Source organism: Coregonus lavaretus (genome assembly GCF_964263955.1).
Source record: "Coregonus lavaretus genome assembly, chromosome: 7".
NCBI lineage: Eukaryota > Metazoa > Chordata > Actinopteri > Salmoniformes > Salmonidae > Coregonus > Coregonus lavaretus.
In genome coordinates, this window is record NC_139994.1 from 22,212,392 (window position 1) to 22,239,262 (window position 26,871).

The 26,871-nt window shown below is 42.5% G+C and overlaps 1 protein-coding gene across 1 annotated transcript; it reads right to left on the reverse strand.

The window, feature by feature from the left end:
* Positions 1-1,576: 1,576 nt before the first annotated feature.
* Positions 1,577-26,871, reverse strand: LOC311132111 (metaxin-1-like). Its single transcript, XM_084165306.1, has 8 exons — positions 26,785-26,871; positions 22,339-22,408; positions 17,512-17,597; positions 10,567-10,659; positions 3,753-3,935; positions 2,899-2,975; positions 2,612-2,769; positions 1,577-2,264 (listed from the first exon to the last, which is right to left on the reverse strand). Exons 1-8 carry the CDS (start codon positions 26,863-26,865, stop codon positions 2,035-2,037), a joined length of 978 nt encoding a protein of 325 aa, XP_084021432.1. The 5' UTR covers positions 26,866-26,871; the 3' UTR covers positions 1,577-2,034.

The window sequence follows — 26,871 nt, forward strand, 5'->3', positions numbered from 1 at the left end:
GGCTGGGGTTGTCAAGGAGTTTTGGCTCGCACTGTCTCACTCTCCTAGGCAGAAGAATGCTTCGGGGTGAAGGTGAAATATGTCAGCGGGACGCGCTCGTGATCCGAGCAGCTTGGGGTGTGCTGCGCCGAACACTCCTCATCTCCCATATGAGAAACATGAGCTGGGCTGCGAACTTCTAGAGACAGTGAAAAGGGCAATTGCCTCTGTGCGCTCGCGGTCTCCAGCTTGCATACTGATAAACTGAAAATGCATGTTTAATTATGGTGCAATGAGTCCGTTTCATTTGTGTGCATCAGATTTGTTTCATTGAGCTCTGGTAAATAAGGGATATTCATTTAACAATAGCGCCATACACGCTGTCTGCAATCTGCCCAGTACAGTTGAAACCTGGATTCATTAGTGAAGAGCACACTTCTCCAGTAGCATTTGGTGAGCATTTGCCCACTGAAGTCGGTTTCGACCCCGAACTGCAGTCAGGTCAAGACCCGGGTGAAGACGACGAGCACGCAGATGAGCTTCCCTGAAATGGTTGACAGTTTGTGCAGAAATTTTTTGGGTTTACAAACCCAGTTTCATCAGCTGTCCGGGTGGCTGGTCGCAGGTGAAGAAGCCAGATGTGGAGGTCCATATTAACACAACATGTAGTGTTGGTCCCATGTTTCATGAGCTGAAATAAAAGATCCCAGAATTTTTTCATATACATCCCTGTTAGTGAACATTGCTCATTTGCCAAGATAATCGATCCACCTGACAGGTGTGGCATTTCAAGAAGCTGATTAAATAGCATGAACATTACACAGGTGCACCTTGTGCTGGGGACAATAAAAGGCCACTCTAAAATGTGCAGTTATGTCACACAACACAATGGCCAGAGTTGTCTTACATTTTGAGGGAGCGTGCAATTGGCATGCTGACTGCAGGAATGTCTACCAGAGCTGTTGCCAGGGAATTGATATGCAGCCTCCAACGTTGTTTTAGAGAATTTGGCAGTACGTTCAACTGGCCTCACAACCGCAGACCACGTGTAACCACGCCAGCCCAGGACCTCCACATCCGGCTTCTTCACCTGCGAGATCGTGTGAGACCAGCCACCCAGACAGCTGATGAAACTGAGGAGTATTTCTGTCTGTAATAAAGCACTTTTGTGGGGGAAAACTAATTCTGATTGGCTAGTCTATGCCCTCCCAGGCCCACCCATGGCTGCGACCCTGCCCAGTCATTTGAAATCCATAGATTAGGGGCTACTGATTTATTTCAATTGACTGATTTCCTTATATGAACTGTAACTCAGTAAAATCTTTGAAATTGTTGCATGTTGCGTTTATATTTTTGTTCAGTGTATAAATAATGTATTGTTTTTCCTCTTGTGATAGAAACCTTCTCTGTGTTAACCTAATGTCTGTCTCCTTCCCCTTCTTGGAAAGATCAAGCAATTTAAATAATAACTTCCAGTTAATATATCTGCTCTGCTATATAATTCTGTCTGTTTTCCATTGTGATTTTAGGGGTAGGGTAACATTTGAGGCTTGGAGAAACTGGAATTTTGGCAAACATACAAAAACACCTTGTGACAGATGGTTCAGCATTTTTACTTTTAATGACCTGAAATCAAGTCAAAATTCTGTTTGTGCAAGTGAAATCTGACAAAACATTTCAGAAAGTGGCTCAACACCCCCCACCCCCAACCTGAAAGAAAGAAACCTGAAAAAAGGAAAGGCAACCATTCTTGAATTATATGAAAGCGTTCTTGAAGATTCTGAGACAAGAAAAGGTATGCCTTCCTGGGATGTCGAGAAAACAAAAATCAAGCACCAAAAAAAGAGACCGTATAACTAGGCATGTTTGTGGATGCCAAGAAGTGGTCTGTACTGAGAGGATTATCGTGCATTGTGGGAGATTGAGATTTTTAAGGAACGTAATTCCTGTTCCCCTATTGTCCGTCAATATGCAGTGCACGGAATAAGTCAGAGAACGTCCATTTTCCCCTCACAACGCCTCCTTCTACCTGGTCCTACACCGAGCCTGTACTGCTCATTTCTCTTCCTCCTCCTCCTCCTCGCCTCCCTCTTCGATGTGACGGGGTCCCACTAGCGCTGCCTGCGGTCGGATGTGCTGGATGCTGACGATCCCCATCAAAATGGCGTAGCCCAGCATCGAACCCATGGCGAACAGTACCGACAGGATTTGCTTGCGCCGTTTATGGGGCTCGCTGTCAAAGTCACTACCGTCCGAATGGACTGACACCTTGCGAATGGGTGGCTCTAAAACAGAGAAGACAAAACGGGATGAGAGTCAAAGTCTCTGCACACACTGGATCCTAACAGAACCCATTTTTGCAATTGATTCTCAATACAGTTAAAGTTCTCAGTGTTTTGGAATTGAGTATCAGACTGCTAGACTAGGCACTCAAGATCAGCATTTCTTAACTCTGGTTCTCGAGTATCCCAAACAGTACACATTTTTGTTGTAGCCACAGACAAGCACACCTGAATCACCCAGTCATCCACTTGACTAGTTGAATCAGATGTGTTTGTCCTGTGCTACAACAAATGTGTGTACGGTTTGGGGTACTGCTCGAGGACCGGAAATAATCCTCCAGGGAACTTACCTCCGCCCTCTGAGGGGAAATAGAGGACGAGGATGTTGGTGCAGTAGTGCCGCAGGTTGTCCAGGGAGTTGAGGTGTTGCTGGAGTTTCCCATTGGGCAGCTTCACCTTCAGCAGGGGGGCTAGGTGACCGAACACATAGGCATCCAAAGAGGATGGGCTGGGGAGACAATGCACAAAGGGGCTTCATCACGACAGTACACACACACTCATATGAAAGACAGTGTGGCAAACGTGTTATACATGCAATTTGTTTGCATTTTGCAGTTTGCACACAGCAGCCACTTACGAATCCCCAAAGAAGAACTTGTGTGAGCCCAGGCGTTGAGAGAGCAGGGTCATGCACTCCAACGCATCATGGTAGAGCTGTGGAGATGAAAAGCCCCCAGACAACCATCAGCATGGACACACAGAGGCATTCACAGCCTGAACAGCTGTATCTGCATTCATGAAAAAGGTTGTCAGCGAGCAAGTGCCCATGGGGCTTATTTATGAACCATCCTTCAACGAAGCCAGAACATTGTTGTGTACAGTTAAACCAGGGATGGGCAACTCCGGTTACCGCCGAAGACTGGAGTTGCCCATCCCCGAGTTACAAACAGAGTCAAAGCACGTTGTGCATAAAGTATAGCATAAAAACATTTTTAGGGGGGGACTTTGAAAACAATACCCCTTCACCATGGAGATGAACCGCCTCACCCAATTACCACGTTGTGAAAACAGACTGTTTTGGCTTCTTGGGGTTATTAAATTACTATGAACTACCCTCTCCACGTCAGGGTACCAAAGTGCCATTACAAGGGTCTCTCTCTAGTAATAGCTAGCTGCCATTTTCAATGATAATAGTCCTTCCATAGACTTGACCGTATAACCCCTATCCTTTCACATCTAATTTCTGCCCCTGCGGTGCAACTCATTTTTCACCTAATTTCTCTGTGCTTCTCAATACCCTCTTTCATCGCTCTCCTCCATCTCTTCATTCTCACTGTCTTAATTATGTAAACTCTTTGTTCCCCTCTTCTCTTCTTCTTTGTACCCTCCTCTTCTTCACCTTCCATCTCCTCCCTCCACCTGCCCATTTGCCGAATCCCATTGTGTCAATTCACACTTGTATCTTCTCCCATAATGTCTCCTCACCCTCACCTCCTTCTCCAGCTGCTCCCCGGGCTCCAGTGTGGAGTCCCCCCTCACCAGCCTCAGCCTCTCCAGTTGCTGGTTGTGAATGCGGTTGGGCAGCAGGAAGTTGAGTGGGAAGGGGATATTCTCGGCGTACCAGCGCCGCGTCACGTCCACATAGTTTTTTGAGTCCACCCAATGGGTGTAGATCTGAGGAGGGAGATGGAGAGAGACTGCGATAAAGGCAGGGACAGACACATACGGTGCCTTCAGAAAGTATTCATACCCCTTGACTTCTTCCACATTTTGTTGTGTTACCGCCTGAATTTAAAATGCATTGAGATTTTGTTGTCACTGGCCTACACACACACACACACAATAGCCCACAGTCAAAGAGGAATTAGGTTTTTCGACATTTTTACAAATGAATTAACAATGAAAAGCTGAAATGTCTTGAGTCAATAAGTATTCAACCCCTTTTCCAATGCCTCGCAAAGAAGGTCACCTATTGGTAGATGGGTACAAATAAAAAAAGCTGACATTGAATATCCCTTTGAGCATGGTGAAGTTATTAATTACACTTTGGATGGTGTATCAATACACCCAGTCACTACAAAAGATACAGGCGTCCTTCCTAATTCAGTTGCCAGAGGAGGGAATATGCTCAGGGATTTCACCATGAGGCCAATGGTGACTTTAAAACAGTTACACAGTTTAATGGCTGTGATAGGAGAAAACTGAGGATAAAACAACATTGTAGTTACTCCACAATACTAACCTAACTGACAGACTGAAAAGAAGGAAGCCTGCACAGAATAAAAATATTCCAAAACATGTTTTCAACAAGGCACTAAAGTAATACTGCAATAAATGTGGCAAAGCAATTAACTTTGTCCTGAATAAAAAGTGTTATGTTTTTTAAAAATGTTTAGGGGGTAGATCAGCTTTAATATTGCAGATAGATTTTAACTTCCATCAATGTAATTGTCACTTCCAATCCCCCATATGTTTTTTTCCCTGCAAATATAGATAGATACATACAGTGGGGAAAAAAGTATTTAGTCAGCCACCAATTGTGCAAGTTCTCCCACTTAAAAAGATGAGAGAGGCCTGTAATTTTCATCATAGGTACACGTCAACTATGACAGACAAAATGAGAAAAGAAATTCCAGAAGATCACATTGTCTCTGTGATTGCCAACAAGGGTTTTGCCACCAAGTACTAAGTCATGTTTTGCAGAGGGGTCAAATACTTATTTCCCTCATTAAAATGCAAATCAATTTATAAAATTTTTGACATGTGTTTTTCTGGATTTTTTTGTTGTTATTCTGTTTCTCACTGTTCAAATAAACCTACCATTAAAATTATAGACTGATCATGTCTTTGTCAGTGGGCAAACATACAAAACCAGCAGGGGATCAAATACTTTTTCCCCCTCACTGTACTTATTATGGACACAGTATGCTTTGCATTAGTTATCTTGTTATTGTTTGTTGTTATTAGTCCCATCCTTCAGCTCCATTCAACACCTCCCATCTATCTCCCAACACCATCCATATTGGATTTCTATTTGCCATATTTTTCAACTGTACTGTGATGTTTCACAAAAGTTCTGAACCCTTCTATTCTTATTGTTTCTACAGATTGTAAATTGAAAATAAACATTTTGGCTAAAAGTATTATTATATTATTGATCGATTGACTATGACTTTTCAGATCACCCAGTAGTGCTATCTGCAGGGTTAGCTCCAGGTAAATATTGCAATCCTTCAGCCATTCCTGGAACTGTGACCAAAAACAAGCTACAAATGGACAGTACCAAAACAAATTATCTAATGATTGTCTCTTCGCAGCAAAATCTGCAGAGCTGGGAATCCCCATATAAATAACATTCTATTGGTAGCAAGAATTTTGTATAATAATTTAAATTGAAATATTCTAAGTTTTGAATCCGGCATCGTTTTGCGTATCAGTGTTATGTTTGGGGCAAATCCAAGACAACACATTACTGAGCACCACTTTCCATATTTTCAAGCTTAGTGATGGCTGCATCATGTTATGGTGATGCTTGTAATCATTAAGGACTGGTTTTTCAGGATAAAAAAAGAAACGGAATGGAGCTAAGCACAGACAAAATCCTAGAGTACAACCTGGTTCAGTCTGCTTTCCACCAGACACCTGGAGACGAATTCACCTTTCAGCAGGACAATAACCTAAAACACAAGGTCAAATCTACACTGGAGTTGCCTACCAAGAAGACAGTGAGTGGTCAAGTTACAGTTTTGACATAAATCTGCTTAAATCTTTGGCAAGACTTAAATGGTTGTCTAGCAATGATCAACAACCAATTCGATAAAATAATTTGGAAAATAATAAAAATGGGCAAATGTTGACCATTCAGGTGTGCAAAGCTCTTAGAGACATACCCAGAAAGACTCACAGCTTTAAATCACTGCCAAAGGTGATTCTAACATCTATTGACTCAGTATTCAGACCCCTTGACTTTTTTCCCACATGGTGGTACGTTACTGCCTTATTCTAAACCGGATGAGATTGATGAGGGGGGAAAAAAACTATCTACACACAATACCCCATAATGAAAGAGCAAAAAAATATTTTTAGAAATGTTTGCAAATTTATTAAAAATAAAAAACAGAAATACCTTAAATAAGTATTCAGACCCTTTGCTATTAGACTCAAAATTGAGCTCAGGTTCATCCTGTTTCCATTGATCATCCTTGATGTGTCTACAACTTGGAGTCCACCTGTGGTAAATTCAATTCATTGGACATTATTTGGAAAGGCACACAACTGTCTAGATGACGTCCCACAGTTGACAGTGCATGTCAGAGCAAAAACCAAGCCAAGAGGTCGAAGAAACTGTCCGTAGAGCTCCAAGACAGGAATGTGTCGAGGCACAGATCTGGGGAAGGGTACCAAAAATGTCTCTAGCATTGAAGGTCCCCAAGAACACAGTGGCCATCATTCTTAAATGGAAGAAGTTTGGAACCACCTTCCTAGAGCTAGCAGCCCGGCCAAACTGAGCAATCGGGGGAGAAGGGCCTTGGTCAGGGAGGTGACCAAGAACCCGATGGTCACTCTGACAGAGCTCCAGAGTTCCTCTGTAGAGATGGGAGAACCATCTCTGCAGCACTCCACCAATCAAGCCTTTATGGTAGCGTGGCCAGACGGAAGCCGCTCCTCAGTAAAAGGCACGACAGCCCGCTTGGAGTTTGCCAAAAGGCACCTAAAGGACTCTCAGACCATGAGAAACAAGATTCACTGGAACCAAGATTGAACTCTTTGGCCTGAATGCCAAGTGTCACATCTGGAGGAAACCTGGCACCATCCCTACGGTGAAGCATGGCGGCGGCAGCATCATGCTGTGGGGATGTTTTTCAGCAGCAGGGACTGGGAGACTAGTCAGGATCGGGGGAAAGATGAACGGAGCAAAGTAGAGAGAGATCCTTGATGAAAACCTGCTCCAGAGTGCTCAGGACCTCAGACTAGGGCGAAGGTTCACCTTCCAACAGGACAAAAACCGATAAGCACACAGCCAAGACAAAACAGGATTGGCTTCGGGACAAATCTCAATGTCCTTGAGTGGCCCAGCCAGATTCCGGACTTTAGCCCAAACAAACATTTCTGGAGAGACCTGAGAATAGCTGTGCAGCGACGCTCCCCATCCAACCTGACAGAGCTTGAGAGGATCTGCAGAGAAAAATGGGAGAAACTCCCCAAATACAGGTGTGCCAAGCTTGTAGCGTCCTACCCAAGAAGACTTGAGGCTGTAATCGCTGCCAAAGGTGCTTCAACAAAGTACTGAGTAAAGGTCTGAATACTTATGAAAATGTGATATCAGTTTTAATTTGCAAAATTTCTAAAAACCTGTTTTTGCTTTGTCATTATCGGGTATTGTGTGTAGATTCATGAGGAAAAAACCTGATTTAATCAATTTTAGAATAAGGCTGTAACATAAAATGTGGAAAAAGTGAAGGGGTCAATACTTTCCGAAAGCACTGTATATACAAAAGTATGTGGACACCCCTTCAAATTAGTGGATTCTGCTATTTCAGCCACACCCGTTGCTGACAGGCAGCCATGCAATCTCCATAGACAAACACTGGCTGTAGAATGGCCTTACTGAAGAGCTCAGTGACTTTAAATGTGGCACCGTAATTTCATGCCACCTTTCCAACAAATCACTTTGTCAGATTTCTGCCCTGCTAAAGCTGCCCCGCTCAACTGTAAGTGTTGTTATTGTGAAGTGGAAACGACTAGGAGCAACAACAGCTCAGCCGCGAAGTGGTAGGCCACACAAGCTCAAAGAACAGGACCGGCGAGTGCTGAAGCGCGTAGCGCATAAAAATTGTCTGTCCTCGGTTGCAACACTCACTACCGAGTGCCAAACTGCCTATGGAAGCAACATCAGCACAATAACTGTTTGTCAGGAGCTTCATGAAATGTGTTTCCATGGCCGAGCTACCGCACACAAGCCTAGGATGACCATGTGCAAAGCCTAGCGTCGGCTGGAGTGGTGTAAAGCTTGCCGCCAAGCAGCGGAAATGCAATCTCTGGAGTAATGAATCACGCTTCACCTTCTGGCAGTCCGACGGACGAATCTGGCATTGGCAGATGCCAGGAGAACACTACCTGCCCGAATGCATAGTGCCAACTGTAAAGTTTAGTGGAGGTGGAATAAATGGTCTGGGGCTGTTTTTCATGGTTCGGGCTAGGCTCCTTAGTTCCAGTGAAGGGACATTTTAACGCTACAGCATACAATGACATTCTAGACGATTCTGTGCTTCCAACTTTGTGGCAACAGTTCGGGGAAGGCCCTTTCCTGTTACAGTATGACAATGCCCCCATGCACAAAGCGACGGCCATACAGAAATGGTTTGTCGAGATCGGTGTGGAAGAACTTGACTGGCCTGCACAGAGCCCTGACCTCAACCTCATCGAACACCTTTGAGATGAATTGGATCGTTGACTGTAAGCCAGGCCTAATCACCCAACATCAGTGACGACCCCACTAATGTTCGTGGCTGAATGGAAGCAAGTCCCCGCAGCAATGTTCCAACATCTAGTGGAAAGCCTTCCCAAAAGAGTGGAGGCTGTTATAGCAGCAAAGGGGGAACCAACTCCATATTAATGCCCATGACTTTGGAATTAGTTGTTCAATGAGCAGGTGTCCACATACTTTTGGTCATGTAGTGTCTTTCTGTATTTCATTTTCAATAAATGCGCAAACATTTCTAAAAACATGTTTTCACTGTCATTATGGGTTATTGTGTGTAGAAAAATATATTTCATCAATTTTGAATTCAGGCTGTAACACAACAAAATGTGGAATAAGTCAAGGGGTATGAATACTTTCTGAAGGTAAATGGATGGAGGGGAATAGAAGAGGCAGGTGCCATAGATTGCGACACACAGTACTGCTAGAGCAACTACATACAATAAATGATGATCAAAGGCACTTTATAGATCCAACACACAACAACGAAGATCAAATGCACCTTTTTTCAAAACACACCTGTGACTTTTTCAAGGTGGACAAACGTGCCTGTTCCACAGTAGTTCCAACCCTGTCAACACCATAGGTTATCTAAAGGTCAACTCCCAATACCAGATAGAATTAAGAGGACAGGACCACCCTGACTTTCCAATATGGGAAACAGTTGATCCTTTTGTAGAAAATAACTTCAATGGCTAGGCTAGGACTCCAATTTTGAAATCTGGATGTTTGATGACATAATGCATGCGATTTAACCAGGGGCACAACAGTATTTAACCTGACCATCTTGGGGTCCCATTTCACTAATAGTTAGGCCACACTGCTTCTCTATTCCCAGGGGCTCAGTGCAGATGCAAGGGGTCACCCCAGGGATCGTCAAAGGTACTTGAGACTCTTCCACTTGTTTCCAGACGCATCTCCAGAGACACAAAGTCTGTCGACTATTTCATTATCACCTTTTTTTTTTTTTTTTTTCACACAGGAAGCCAGACACTTTTATACAGGAAATGCAGCACAGGTTGGGCACGGTAAACTTAGGAGAATTCTCCACAGGGCCCCAACAGTAAACACAGGCAAGCCTGTCTTTCTCCATCACTGTCCCTGAGCCATGTTCCAATGTCCATACTAGCCTACTACTAAGAATGCATGTCTGATACGTTACTGCACACTAAGTGGTATGCTAGAATGAAAATTGGAACATTACCATAGAGCTGGGTACTATCGCTGCTATTCAATGCTCAATTAAGCTTCAAGAGCTTTGACGATGAATGCCTGATTTCCCTTCAACCTTAAGCTGAATAGAAATAAATATTTCACCGTTCTAAAGCATTTCACAATAGCTTACTTTTCTTGTAATATTAAGAGAGCAATTGCATTACCAAGACAGAACCTGGCATTTAACTTTGCCCATTCAATGTCATGCCAGGCGAAAGCATTTAAAAAGGTGATTTTTATTAGGAGTGGGTCAGACAGAATTGATTTTCCCTTTTCAATGACTTGAAAGCATTCCTGATTCCACAGGGGTACCTCCTCCGACTCCTCCCCCTGGCACAGACGTTGATATTTTTTTATCATCATCAACCACCGCAGAAATGCGATAATGGGAATGTTAAGATGTGGGGATGGTTATTTGTGTGTTGACCCCATGCCCCTGCTTTACCCTGATCTGCTAAACCATATCCACCCTTCACCCCCTCTTTCGCTTCTCACTTTCCCTTTCTGTTTCTCTGTTCTACATGGTATGTGAACAGAGAAAAACAATCTAACTGTCATCTCTTTCCTCCCGCCCTCCCTCGCCCTCTCCACATGCAGAAGTTATCTCACCAATGCGGGCAGCAGTTTCTCCTCCAGTAGTGACACAAAGGCCAGAGTGTCTGCCCCTTCCTTGGCTGAGAGGTCATAGTCAGCGTTGTATTTCTGAAAGACAGGACAGTCAGCCACTTAGTTTAGATATTGGGATATCAGGTCCTAGATGAGAGTATGAATGCATGGTCCCCCTTACAAAAGAGTCAATAGAATTCACCTGGAAAAAAGGCAGGCATAGCAAAAGTTCCAGTGAAAAAGGCCTTTACAAAGCAAAAAGAGTAATCTGTACTGAACAAAAATAAAAAAACGCAACATGTTAAGTGTTGGTCCCATGTTTCATGAGCTAAAATAAAAGATCCCAGAAATGTTTCATACGCACAAAATGCTTATTTCTCTCAAAATGTGTGCACAAATTTGTTTACATCCCTGTTATTGAGCATTTGCAATTGGAATACTGACTGGAAAATACTGGAAAAAAAACATCTAATTGGCTGGGCCTGGCTTCCCAGTGGGTGGGCCTGGCTCCTAAGTGGGTGGGCCAATGCCCTCCCATGGCTGCGCCCCTGTATGCATGTAGTTCAGTTGAAGTCGGAAGTTTACATACACCTTAGCCAAATACATTTAAACTCAGTTTTTCACAATTCCTAACATTTAATCCTAGTAAAAACTCCCTGTCCTAGGTCAGTTAGGATCACCACTTTATTTTAAGAATGTGAAATGTCAGAATAATAGTAGAGAGAATTATTTATTTCAGCTTTTGCTTCTTTCATCACATTCCCAGTGGGTCAGAAGTTTACATACACTCCATTAGTATTTGGTAGCATTGTCTTTAAATTGTTTAACTTAGGTCAAACGTTTCGGGTAGCCTTCCACAAGCTTCCCACAATAAGTTGGGTGAATTTTGGCCCATTCCTCCTGACAGAGCTGGTGTAATGAGTCAGGTTTGTAGGCCTCCTTGCTCGCACACGCTTTTTCAGTACTGCCCACAAATGTTCTATAGGATTGAGGTCAGGGCTTTGTGATGGCCACTCCAATACCTTGACTTTGTTGTCCTTAAGCCATTTTGCCACAACTTTGGAAGTATGCTTGGGGTCATTGTCCATTTGGAAGACCCATTTGCGACCAATCTTTAACTTCCTGACTGATGTCTTGAGATGTTGCTTCAATATATCCACATAATTTTCCTTCCTCATGATGCTATCTATTTTGTGAAGTGCACCAGTCCCTCCTGCAGCAAAGCACCCCCACAGCATGATGCTGCAACCCCCGTGCTTCACGGTTGGGATGGTGTTCTTCGGCTTGCAAGTTCCCCCTTTTTCCTCCAAACATAACGATGGTCATTATGGCCAAACAGTTCTATTTTTGTTTCATCAGACCAGATGCAGTTCTGCATGGAAGAGTGGGCCAAAATTCCTCCACAGCGACGTGAGAGACTGATCAACAACTACAGGAAGCATTTGGTTGGAGTCATTGCAGCTAAAGGTGGCACAACCAGTTATTGAGTGTAAGGGGCCAATTACTTTATCACACAGGGGAATTGGGTGTTGCATAACTTTGTTTATGAAATAAATGAAATAAATATGTAATTGTTGTGTTATTTGTTCACTTATGTTCCCTTTATCTAATGTTAGGTTTTGGTTGAAGATCTGATAACATTCAGCATCACAAATATGCAAAAGTAGAGAACATTAGAAAGGGGGCAAATACTTTTTCATAGCACTGTACATACATACATACATACATACATGCATACATGCATACATGCATACATGCATACATGCATACATGCATACATACATACGTACCAGTCAAAAGTTTGGACACCTACTCATTCAAGGGTTTTTCTTTATTTTTACTATTTTCTACATTGTAGAATAATAGTGAAGACATCAAAACTATGAAATACCACATATGGAATCATGTAGTAACCAAAAAAGTATTAAATAAATCAAAACATTTTATATTTGAGATTCTTCTAAGTAGCCACCCTTAGCCTTGATGACAGCTTTGCACACTCTTGGCAATGTGGATGCTACTATGAAAGTTCTGTAACTTTCTCACTAGCCGTAATCATGTTAGCATCCACATTCATATAGAAGTGTTTAGAAACATATTATATTCTTCTTTACAATAAAAGTGACTCCAAAATGACACAATACATTATTTACCATTCATTTCTATTGGGCACAAAATAATTTGAAACACAACCAAAACAAACAGCAAATGCATTCAACAAGTATGTAGAGTCACAAGCTTGATGTAATCATTGCGTGCTAGGAATATGGGACCAAATCCTAAACTTTTGACTACTTGAATACACATAAGTGAATTTGTACCAATACTTTTGGTCCCGTAAAATGGGGGGGGGGGGGACGACTATGTAGAAAGAAGTGATGTAATTTCTAAGTGGTTCAGAAGATATGGATAAAAAAATACCCTCAAATTAAAGCTGACAGTCTGCAATTTAACCTCAGTCATTGTATAATTTCAATTTCAGCTCACTGTATTTCTCAGTAAACAAATTAACAACAGACTTACAGCATGCTTATAGAGAAGGGCACTCCAACATGTACTGCACTGACACAAATGTCTGATGATTGGTTGGAAGAAATGAATAAGCAGATTGTGGGAGCTGTACTGTTAGATTTCAGTGCAGCCTTTGATATTATTGACAATAACCTGTTGAAAAAACGTATGTGTTATGGCTTTTCAACCTCTGCCATACCATGGATTTAGAGCCATCTATCTAACAGAACACAGAGGGTTTTCTTTAATAGAAGCTTCCCAAATGTTAAACAAATGTTAAACATGATGACTAACTTGAGATTGATTGAAAGTGCATTGTTAAATACAGTATTTAATGTAAATGGGACCACAGCACCTTCTCTACCATTATATTGTTGCAACCTTAACCCAGTATTTCTTAATCCTAGTCCTGGGGACCCATTTTCGTTTTTTCCCCTAACACTACACACCTGATTCAAATAATCAACTCATTATCAAGCCATTGTAACTGGGTCTGAGTGGAATCAGGTGTTTAGTGCCAGTATGAAAATGTATGCACTCACTAACTGTAAGTCGCTCTGGATAAGAGCGTCTGCTAAATGACTAAAATGTAAATGTATGTAAAGTGTTATGTATCGCAGGGCAGTTCTCTTGGCCCTCTACTCTTTTCTATTTTTACCAATGACCTGTCACTGGCATTAAACAAAGCCTGTGTGTCCATGTATGCTGATAATTCAACCACAGCTAGTGAAATCACGTCAACCCTAAACAAAGAGTTGCAGTCAGTTTTAGAATGTGTGGCCGGTAATAAACTGGTCCTGAACATCTCTAAAACTAAGAATTGTATAAATCATTACTTAAGTTGTAGACCTCAGCTGAATAGATTGTAAACTGTCATGGTCAAAACATATTGATTCAACGGTTGTAAAGATGGGGAGAGGTATGTCTGTGATAAAGAGATGCTCTGCTTTTTGACACCACACTCCACAAAGCAAGTACTGCAGGCTCTAGTTGTATCTTATCTTGATTACTGCAAAGAAGGACCTAGTTAAGCTGCAGCTGGCCCAGAACAGAGCGGCACGTTTTGCTCTTCATTGTAATCAGAGGGCTAATATCAATAATATGCATGACAGTCTCTCTCGGCTAATAGTTGAGGAAATACTGATTGCATCGCTTCTTGTTTTTATAAGAAACATTAATTGTTTGCATAGTCAATTTACACACAGCACTGACAAAATTCAAGGAAACATACAGTATTATACAGAGCCATGATAGCATGGATAGTATTATACAGAGCCATGATAGCCATGATCCCTTCTATCTCATAGTGCAGGTGAACAGCAAACCTGGTTTCAAAAAAACAAATAAAGCAACACCTCTTGGCACAACGCCTCTCCCCCATGTTACCTACTTGTTGTGTGTATGTGCTGACACGTATGTGTAACTGATGCAAACACACATACACACTACATGTCAATGTTTTTAAATGTACGTAAATTGTAAAGTATTTTGTCTGTAATGTATTTTTTGTTATGTGTCGGACCCCAATAAAACTAGCTGTCGCCATTGGCCCTAACCCCTCAATCTGTAAGGTGGAAGCAATATGGTTGCGCAACATGAGGGGTATACGACAAAGTAGGATCAATGAGCTAATTTGATAAACAACCAGAAACAACTATAGATTGATTTCTGAAAGCTGAACTTAGATGTGTTTTTTGTTGTTGAGTCAATTAGACCATGTCCATTTCAATCTTATCTTTCCAAATCTTAAAAGGTTATTTCAGAATATTAAGGCAAGTTAGCTGGCTAATTTATTAATCCTGATTTGTAGTATACCCCTCTGGTGACTTTATGAGAGACCCCTCCCATCTGTGCAGGGTTTATGGTCTACAATTTGTACACCCGAGGCTCATAACCCAGCCTAAAACACTAAATTAAGCCGTGAATCACTATGCCAAGACTTTCTACCTATAAAAGTCAATGCAACAACTTATAACCAGTTAACCTCTACCCCAAGATTCACTGTCCCTGGACACCAATATATGTAAGGGCCTCAAGTTCTGCCTACTGTCTTCCTTTTGCATACCAGTTGTACCAGTTTGGCAGAAGTGAAAGACCCCTCTCTCTGATGCAAAAGTGTCCCTTTCTTAACCATCCTTCTTAATATGGTTGGTTGAATGGTTATATAAAATAAAAAGTTGTTTAACGTAACCTTTAAATCGGAGAGTGTGGACCTCCTCTTTGAGTACTGATGATTTAACGTGAACGCACCAACTAAATAACTAGGGCCCAACCCAACTATACACTACCGGTCAAATGTTTTAGAACACCTACTCATTCAAGGGTTTTTCTTTATTTTTACTATTTTCTACATTGTAGAATAATAGTGAAGACATCAAAACTATGAAATAACTCATACGGAACCATGTAGTAACCAAAGAACTGTTAACCAAATCAAAATAGATGTTATATTTGAGATTCTTCAAATAGCCACCCTTTGCCTTGATGACAGCTTTGCACACTCTTGGCATTCTCTCAACCAGCTTCATGAGGTAGTCACCTGGAATGCATATCAATTAACAGGTGTGCCTTCTTAAAAAGTTAATTTGTGGAATTTCTTTCATTCTTAATGCGTTTGAGCCAATCAGTTGTGTTGTGACAAGGTAGGCGGGGGTATACAGAAGATAGCCCTATTTGGTAAAAGACCAAGTCCATATTATGGCAAGAACAGCTCAAATAAGCAAAGAGAAACAACAGTCCAAAATTACTTTAAGACATGAAGGTCAGTCAATCCAGAAAATGTCAAGAACTTTGAAAGTTTCTTCAAGTGCAGTTGGAAAAACCATCAAGTGCTATGATGAAACTGGCTCTCATGAGGAACGCCACTGGAATGGAAGACCCAGAGTTACCTCTGCTGCAGAGGATAAGTTCATTAGAATTACCAGCCTCAGAAATTGCAGCCCAAATAAATGCTTCACAGAGTTCAAGTAACATACACATCTCAACATCAACTGTTCAGAGGAGACTGTGTGAATCAGGCCTTCATGAGTAAATTGCTAAACCACTACTAAAGGACACCAATAATAAGAAGAGACTTGCTTGGGCCAAGAAACATGAGCAATGGACATTAGACCGGTGGAAATGTGTCCTTTGGTGTGGAGTCCAAATTTGAGATTTTTGGTTCCAACCGCCGTGTCTTTGTGAGACACGGTGTGGGTGAATGGATGATCTCTGCATGTGTATTTCCCACCGTAAAGCATGGAGGAGGAGGTGTTATGGTGTGGGGGTGCTTTGCTGGTGACATTGTCTGTGATTTATTTCGAATTCAAGGCACACTTAACCAGCATGGCTACCACAGCATTCTGCAGCGATATGCCATCCCATCTGGTTTGGGCTTAGTGGGACTATCATTTGTTTATCAACAGGACAATGACCCAACACACCTCCAGGCTGTGTAAGGGCTATTTTACCAAGAAGGAGAGTGATGGAGTGCTGCATCAGATGACCTGGCCTCCACAATCCCCCAACGTCAACCAAATTGAGATGGTTTGGGATGAGTCGGACCGCAGAGTGAAGGAAAAGCAGCCAACAAGTGCTCAGCATATGTGGGAACTCCTTCAAGACTGTTGGAAAAGCATTCCAGGTGAAGCTGGTTGAGAGAATGCCAAGAGTGTGTAAAGCTGTCATCAACGCAAAGGGTGGCTTTTTGAGGAATCTCAAATATAAAATATATTTTGATTTGTTTAACACTTTTTTGGTTACTATATAATTCCATATGTGTTATTTCATAATTTTGATGTCTTCACTATTATTCTACAATGTAGAAAATAGTAAAAATAAATAAAAACCCTTCAATGAGTAGGTGTTCTACAACTTTTGACCAGTAGTGTAGATGTGGATGTAGTGTAGATGTGGTCCTCCGTAGCTCAGCTGGTAGAGCACGGCGCTTGTAACGCCAGGGTAGTGGGTTCGATCCCCGGGACCACCCATACACAAAAATGTATGCACGCATGACTGTAAGTCGCTTTGGATAAAAGCGTCTGCTAAGTGGCATATTATTATTATGTCTTGTAGAGATTACCATGTGGTCACTGGAGCTCAAGAAAACCCTTGTGAAACTAATTTGTGCCTTGATTCTGCATGCCCAGAATGTATAAGCAAGGGAATATCCCTTGGGGCCAAAAGCAGTACACATTGGACATCAGTTCCTGACTATGGCGATCTCTACAAATGGCTCCGGATGTCACTCACCTGTTTGTTACTAAGAATGTCTCAACCATTTAGTGTTACATTAACACACATCTGTTTCCTATAGAACAGCTCATAATTTGGCAGAGCATGGTTACCCACATGTTCCCTGTCAAAAAGGATGGGGGGGTGGAGGGGGAGGTTGTCTTTCACCTGTTTACTATTAATCTTCCCTGTGGGAAAGGGAAGAGATGTGGGAACAGGACTCACCTGTTTTCTAAGGTGAATGATGATATTACTGGGTTTGGAAAGACTACCAGTACTTTCCTCCGTGGTCTTCAGTGACGGCAACGTACCTGAAACGAGGGAGCAGAACAGTCAGCCTAAAGGGCGCTTTCAAGGTCGTCTTTATTGCAATCGTGCTGCGCAGATTACCAGACCTCACTCACAACGTCTGGAAAAGTGTTTAACATCTCAGGAACCACATTAATATGATATAGCAATCTTCTGAGATGCACAGTGGGATTGCAAAGAACAACAATCCGGACCGTAACCATAACGACCGCAGAGTTGTCTGAACCCCCCTGTGGTGTGAAGAAGACAGGAGGGTGTAGCAAAAATGGGCTGGCACACAAAGGTGGTGGTACTGGGAGATATAAGAACGTCAGGTGCTCGCTGACCTTTTGACTGTTAACCCACGACCTGTGACCCCTGTTCTACTCCAGTGAGAAGAGGGGGAAAGTGAGAGCTTCCTGTCCTCATATATCAAACCATCGCTCTCTTTGTTCCTAAGGGTGAGTGAACGCAGACGGTAAAGTAAGGCTATGTTCTCCTCAGAGAGTCAGGTGATGTGTGACCCTGTGACCGTATGACCTTTGACCCTTTACTAAGGGGGGAATTTCCTCTTCTTCTTCTTCTTCTTCCCCTTTACACGGAAGAGTGTCAAATCGGGTTCACCGAGGGCAAGTTCATTCCCAAAAAGGCATGGTGAGTACTAGGGCTGGGAATTGCCAGGGACCTCAATACGATATTATCACGACAATTAGGTGCCGATTAGATATGAATTGCAATTCTCCCAATTTGATATGTATTGTGATTCGATTGCGATTTGATGTTCCAAACATATTGCACATTATACACTGAGCGTACAAAACATTAGGAACACCTTCATAATTTTTACATATTTACATTTTAGTCATTTAGCAGACGCTCTTATCCAGAGCGACTTACAGGAGCAATTAGGGTTAAGTGCCTTGCTCAAGGGCATATTTACGTCATTTAGCAGACGCTCTAGTCCAGAGCGACTCACAAATTGATGCATTCACCCTATAGCCAGTGGGATAACCACTTTACAATTATTATTATTATTATTATTTTTTTTGGGGGGGGGGGGGGGGTAGAAGGATTACTTTATCCTATCCCAGGTATTCCTTAAAGAGGTGGGGTTTCAAATGTCTCCGGAAGGTGGTGAGCGACTCCGCTGTGTGTGTAGGGGGGGGGGGGAGTTGCATCCCCTTTTGCCCTCAGAACAGCCTCAATTCGTCAGGGCATGAACTCTACAAGGTGTCGAAAGCGTTCCACAGGGATGCTGGCCCATGTTGAATCCAATACTTCCCACAGTTGTGTCAAGTTGGCTGGAGTCCTTTGGGTGGTGGACCATTCTTGATACACATGGGAAACGAAAGCGTGAAAAACAGCAGCATTGCAGTTATTGACACACTAAAACTGGTGTGCCTGGCACTTACTACCACACCCCGTTCAAAGGCACTTAAATATTTTGTCTTTCCCATTCACCCTCTGAATGGCACACATACACATTTACATTTTAGTCATTTAGCAGACGCTCTTATCCAGAGCGACTTACAGCGCATACATTATTTTATCGAACCCACAACCCTGGCGTTGCAAACACCATGCTCTACCAACTGAGCTACAATCCACGTCTCAATTGTCTCAAGGCTTAAAAATCCTTCTTTAACCTGTCTCTTCCCCTTCATCTAGACCAGGGGTGTCAAACGTACGGCCCGCGGGCCGGATCAGGCCCGCAAACGGGTTTAATCCGGCCCGCGAGATGATTTTGAAAAAAAAAAAAATATATATATTTTTTTTTTGTAAAGTATAAAAATGCGCTGCAATTTTTCAATAAAATAAACTGCTGTTCCAATTGCGTCCACTGGATGGCGCAATAGCAATTGTGTTAAGCAAGCAAACTGTTTATACCGGGGCAGAGCAAGTAGGTCAAGCACATGCAGCCAATGAACTACTTTGTTTTGCCCGCGATATTTATTACAGCTTCTACTTTTAACATTATGTGCTTTGGCACCCTCATTGCCCCAATATGTCTCTGTCAAAAAAGAGAAAAGTGGACGCAGAGTGCAGAGTGTTCCAAGAAAAATGGTCATCCTATTTATTCACGGAATTGAATGGGAAAGCTGTATGTTTGGTGTGTTCAGAGCATGTTACAGTGCTGAAAGAATATAACCTTTGTCGCCACTATGTGAGTCTTCATGCCGACAAATATGACAACTTTCAAGGACAGCGGAGATGAGAGAAGGTGAATGAACTGTTGGCGGGTCTGAAGAAACAGCAGTCTGTGTTTACTCACAGCCGAGACATCAGTGACGCTGCAGTGAAAGCTAGCTACCTCATTGCTAATGAAATCGCAGTGGCTTCAAAACCATTTAGTGAGGGTGAATTTGTAAAAACATGCATGATGAAGGCAGCGGAGATTGTGTGCCCTGAAAAGCGGCAGGCTTTTGCAAATATCAGCCTGACAAGAAACACAGTTGCAGACAGGATTTCCGATCTTTCAGTGGATTTGGACAGCCAGTTGAAGCAAAAAGTAAAGTCATTTATTGCGTTTTCGGTTGCAATTGATGAAAGCACGGACATTACAGATGTTGCACAACTGGCCATTTTCATCCGCGGAGTTGATGACACATTGACCGTCACCGAGGAGTTCGTGGAGTTGGTGCCGATGACAGATACAACGACAGCAGCTGATATTTTTACCGCACTCGTCGGCGCGCTGGACAGGGTCGGAGTGGACTGGTCCCGCGCTGTCAGCCTGGCTACAGATGGTGCGCCCTCAATGATCGGGAAAAAAGCAGGCGTTGTGACAAAGTTCAGAGAGAAAGTGCAATCTGCAAATGGAGGACGTGATTTTTTGACTTTTCACTGTATTTTGCACCAGGAGGCTTTGTGTTGCAAGTCATTAAAGATGGATAACGTCATGAAGGTGGTCATCCAAACTGTTAATTTCATCCGATCCAGAAGCCTGAATCACCGTCAGTTTGACAGCCTTCTCAGAGAGAAAGACCACATCTATGGCCTGCCATACCACACTGAGGTAAGATGGTTAAGCCGAGGTGCTGTGCTGAGGCGTTTCTTTGATTTACGAGAAGAAATTGAACAGTTCATGGAAGAAAAGGGCAAACCAGTGTTAGAATTTCATTCCGCAGAATGGATGCAGGACCTTGCATTTATGGTGGATGTTACAGAGCACCTGAATAACTTGAACAAACAGCTGCAACGGCGCAACAAAGTTGTCACGCAGTATTATGACAGCATACGTTCTTTCAAGTTGAAGCTGTCATTGTGGGAGACGCAACTTGCCGGTGGAGATGCAGCTCACTTCCCCTGTTTGAAAAATGTGTGCGCGACCCAACATGTGGCAGACATGAAGCGGTTCAAAGATAAAATAACGGGACTGTTACGGGAGTTTGAGCAACGCTTTCAGATTTATGTTTATGTTTTTATGTTGATGTGCTATTGTTTTTAATTGATTTTATTTGTATATTTAACCTATTCTTGACTCTGTGGTTCTTGCACTTGTTTGGGGAACAGGATTTCATTCTTTTTATCTACATTTCTGCCTGAGAAATGACACCCTGATATAGTTCTGTGATCTGTGATATACTTCTGTGAATCACTGAGGCATTGTGTGTTTGTGTGTTCTTTGTCCTCAGAACTTTCAAATAACTTGAGGTGTTTTATGATTAATAGTGATGTTGTACTTTTGGACACTGTCCTCAGGCTCCAGCTTTATGTTTATATGTTTTTATGTTGATGTGCTATTGTTTTTAATTGTTTTTATTTTATTTGTATATTTAACCTATTCTTGACTCTGTGGTTCTTGCACTTGTTTGGGGAACATGATTTCATTATTTTTATCTACATTTCTGCCTGAGAAATGACACCCTGATATAGTTCTGTGATCTGTGAAACAGTTTACATTTACATTTACATTTTAGTCATTTAGCAGACGCTCTTATCCAGAGCGACTTACAGGAGCAATTAGGGTTAAGTGCCTTGCTCAAGGGCACATCGACAGATTTTTCACCTAGTCGGCTCGGGGATTAGAACCAGCGACCTTTCGGTTACTGGCACAACGCTCTTACCCACTAAGCTACCTGCCGCCCAGTTCTGTTAATCACTGAGGCATTGTGTGTTTGTGTGTTCTTTTTCTTTAGAATTTTCAAATAAACTTGACGTGTTTTATGATTAATAGTGATGTTGTGCTTGTACTATTTTGGACACACTGTCCTCAGGTTCCAGCTTTATGTTGTATGTTGATCGTATTAAAACAAAGAAAACAATCTGAAGTTGTTGTTTTAAGTTATATATACCATGATTTTTCCGGTCCGGCCCACTTGGGAATAGATTTTCCTCCATGTGGCCCCTGAGCTAAAATGAGTTTGACACCCCTGATCTAGACTGATTGAAGTGGACTTAACAAGTGACATCAATAAGGGATCATAGAATCACCTGGTCAGTCTGTCATGGAAAGAGCAGGTGTTCCTAATGTTTTGTACACTCAGTGTATGTCTGCTGCAAAGAGACAAGATAGCACAAGAAAATTACTTTTGATCAGTCTTGGAAATAAAAGCACTGAAAACTTGTTGGCTCACTATTTAAAAAGAAGATGGAGAACAAGCTGAAAAGGATTAAAAATACCGGAGTTTTGGCGCAGGTACTGGCGACTAGCGCTAGCCAAGCTACCTAACAAAAAAATTATACAACAATGTTTTTTTCCCCCCATCAATAGTGAGTACCTATGTCAGAACAGAACATAGCAGTGCCCTGGGTTGGAATTACCTGTGGGGCTTCTCCAGGGGTTGGTGATCTTGTGGACTTTGAGTGGAGCACCAGCAAACTTGGCATAGGCCTGAGAGAAAGAAATATAGAGAAACAGATGAGCAAACAGTTTCCAATAAAGGTTTCATGACACCATATAATATATAATAAATGCCATTTAGCAGACGCTTTTATCCAAAGCAACTTACAGTAATGCGTGCATACATTTTACATACAGGACCACAATAGTGGAGTCTTATGGATTACTTTGGTGCCTTCTACTTAATGACAGCGAGATGCCTCTTTCACCACAGAGAAACTAATCAAGCAAGAAGACCACCACATCTTCCAGATCGCACTGAAGGAAATTACATGTCTTTGGAACTGAAGAGAGGTGCATGACTCTTTTCCTGCCAAAATACCAGATTATATCACTCATTACCTTCTTGAAAAGTCAGTGAGTGTTAAAACAACCCAACGGCTCCTTCAAAGACCGAGAGATCTTATTAGGAAAACTCAAAAGGCAAGAATATCCAGGATTATCCTGCCTTTACGAGGTATAGCTTACAGCGCTCCGAAACCCTTAAGGGCATATCACTTGCATTATGCTGACAGAGCATGAGTCCAAATTTGTCCATTTATCTCAACTTTAAGTTAAACCAACCTAGTATGTGTGGGTTCACTAGGGGAAAAAAGCATGGTAACCTTCTTCCAACTGCATACACAAGAACTGGAGCAGGACAACGCTGACACAGCTTTAGAAAATGGCTGATGACTTAGGAAAATATCTTAAGTGAAACCTGAATGAGGTTGCTCATTCTGTGGCCTGAAAAAATAATGCCCTGTCTGCCTTGTCATGGCAGATCGTATAACACTGCCAAGTGGCCTCCAACCCCACAGTGGCTGCTGTGTAGCTTTAGAGCAGCTAAGCAGAACATTCCACCCTCCCTCAATCTGAGTGTGATGTAGTCCACATGTCACTTTCTCAGCATGTCAGTACAGTAACTAAACAGTAGATTCCCCAATGTCTGAATTTAGACTGTTTGGGCCTATGGAGCTCTCATCTCTCTTTGAGTAGCTCAATGATCATAGCCTACCCTTTTGGCACTATCGTGCTGACCCGAACTGTGCTGGTCTGGCTTGGATATTTGTCTTTGACCCTACATCGTACTTTCTAGCATGGTTCCAGCAACTAGCCTATGCGTAACCAGGTCAGCACAGAACAGTTCATCTCGGCTTGTGAAATGGCTATTAGACCACTTCAAGATCTCAGAATGAAGACAGCAGTTAGACCAGAACCTTGGTACTCAGACAGATGGATGTGTATACAAGAAAATCACCTTTACCCCTCCCACATGGCCTCTGTGTGTGACTGTAGTTATAATAATAGAGAGGGCTCAGGACATTGTACCATGCGTTAGAAACCATAACCCCACCCTCATCCCCCTCGGGTGTGGGTTTAGTAATGGGAGACCCCACTTTGTTGCAGACAAGAATGAAAACCATTAACTTTTTCCCTGCCACATGAAAAATAATGGGAGTGTTTCCTTCCCACTGTGGGATTTGCCAGACACTTTTAAATCCCCTTTCCTGCAAAAAATAAATAAATGCTATTTGGGTTTGCCAGCTGAAGTGTGTCTGGCTCGAGGGACACGAAAGAAGCGTTAAGGTCAGACGCTGCGGAATGAACATTGTTCATTAACATGGTTTGAACTACTGTCGATAATAACATAGCTGCCTGAGATGGGGAGCGAGATGAGGTAGTCGTCTATGGTCTGTGCTGTATAGACTGCATTGGAGCTTTAAAGGAATAGCCTGGTAGTATTGTGCAGTGCAAATCATGTAAGTTGAGAAAGCTTGACAAAAAAAAAATACAGACCAGGGAGGGAGCCACAGTAATTGAGAGAGGCCTTTGTCGGTCAGCAGGATATTTCCTTGTGGCTCCCAATCATGTCTACAATCTTTTGTTGGAACTTACACTACATGACCAAAAGTATGTGGACACCTGCTCGTCGAACATCTTATTCAAAAATCATGGGCATTAATATGGAGCTGGTCCCCATCTTTGCTGCTATAACAGATGTTGGAACATTGTTGCAGGGACTTGCTTCCATTCAGCCACAAGAGCATTAGTGAGGTCGGGCACTGATGCTGGGCGATTAGGCCTTGCTCGTAGACGGTGTTCCAATTCATCCCAAAGGTATTTGATGGGGTTGAGGTAAGGGTTCTATGCAGGCCAGTCAAGTTCTTCCACAGTTGGCACTATACATTGGGGCAGATAGCGTTCTCCTGGAATCCGCTAAACCCAGATTTGTCCGTCAGACCGCCAGATGGTGAAGCGTGATTCATCACTCCAGAGAACTCGTTTCCACTGCTCCAGAGTCAAATGGCGGCGAGCTTTACGCCACTCCAGCCGACGCTTGGCATTGCGCATGGTGATTTTAGGCTTGTGTGCGCTGCTTGGCCATAGAAACCCATTTCATAAAGCTCCAGACAAACAGTTATTGTGCGGACGTTGCTTCCAGAGGCAGTTTGGAACTCGGTAGTGAGTGTTGCAATCGGGGACAGAATTTTTACGCGCTACGCGCTTCAGCACTCGCCTGTTCTGTGAGCTTGTGTGGCCTACCACTTTGCGGCTGAGCCATTGTTGCTCCTAGACATTTCCACTTCACAATAACAGCACTTACAGTTACTGGGGCAGCTCTAGCAGGGCAGAAATTTGACGAACTGACTTGTTGGAAAGGTGTCATCCTATGACCATGCCACGTTGAAAGTCACTGAGCTCTTCAGTAAGGCCATTCTACTGCCAATGTTTGTCTATGGAGATTGCATGGCTGTGTGCTCGATTTTATAGACCTGTCAGCAATGGGTGTGGCTGAAATAGCCGAATCCACTAATTTGAAGGGGGGTCCACATTCTTTTGTATATATAGTGTATGCACTGGTGCCATGACAATCAAGTAGGGGTGGGGCATGTTATCAAGATAACTCCAGTAAGGACTTTTACCCTTTGACATTGGGTTGGGGGGGGGGTGTGACGGGGCATCTTTCCACAGGAAACAACTTTTTGTAAATTATACAGGGGGAAGAGTTTTTGTGCTTATTTAAGTTTTCTTCCCCTTTCTTGGCTATTCTCGAGTTTCTTAGAACTCTGCTAGTTGGGTTGTGGTGGCGATGATGATGGTTGCATGATGTTTAGACAGCTGCACTGGACAGTGAAATAATCCATGCCGGGTAAATGAAAACAAAGACAAGTAATAACAGGCCAGCCAGGGTCCAAAACAATTCCCTATAACACCAACAAATGGGGGCTAAAGTGAGAGCTGATCCCTTTCCAGTCGCCACCATTCACAATGACATCAGCATTAATGGTGTGTTAGTTAAATGAAGTCTGCCATAGAATTAGGAATTATAATAATGTAATAGGATCTCTATGTTAACAGCCCTCTGATGTTCACTCGAGGAATGAGCCTCCATATTAATTACCCTATGCCGAATACAAAGCAAACACTAGCCTAACCCCTTCAATGATCTCAAACACCATCTGGTAATTAAAGTAATGAAATAGCTTAGCCTAGTGTTTAATCTGTCCATACATATTTGGGTGTATGACCTCAGAGAATTGTATGTTTAGTTAGAAGTAGTAAATTAATCTAAACTGAAAGTTATTACCATTGTAAATAATGTAAATGTTTCACTTCACAAATGAATGCTTATTGTGGACTGGACATTGCAGTGGAATTTATGAATAAAAAAGTTACTATAAATTACTACTTTATTTTGGGCCTACCACTTTATTTTTTCAGTGGGCAAATGATGAAATTGGTGTCAGAGCAAAGACAGTTTAGCAAAACAGAATGGCAAGCTTTTAACGTTTGACAATTTAGGCCATTACTCATTCCTTAGCTTTAGCTAATACCAAAACATGTAACGTTAGCTAGTTCAAACTGTCATCAAATTCAGCACTGGAAATTCTCAACACAATATTGAGTCGTAGGCCGTTTTAGTCGTGTCACACTTTACTTGTATCAAAAGTAAGCAACCAGGAACCTGAAATTGGCTGATAAACCAGAATTGTAATGACAGAGCTTCCTGACAAGGTTGCATATCTAAACTAGTGAACTTACCTGGCTAAATAATAAGAGTATGTTTTACTGGATTTGCTCTAAATGTTACAGCTGAGCTAACATAATGGGAACGTGACTCCCATATTGACCAGCCGGGGCTTGTTGGTTCAATGCATGTCAAGTTGTCAGTAACACAAGATGTGACGTTAGTTAGCTAGCTAGCTAACATGAGTGTGCATTCCATTCATTCATCAAAGCGGAGTTAACCGTTAGCTAGCTAGCTAGGTCACCTCAGTCTCACCCGCTCTGCTGCCTTATTGTCGAAGGGAAATTATTTATGCGACGACAGTAACGGTGGACCCTATAATTTACGTATTGTAATCAGCTATTGTATTTCTTACCAGAACGGTTAGACAGTCTGTATCAACAGAGGGTAAGCCCCAATCACCTTTCCAGCAGTACAACTCCAAGGGGGCAGCCATCTTTCT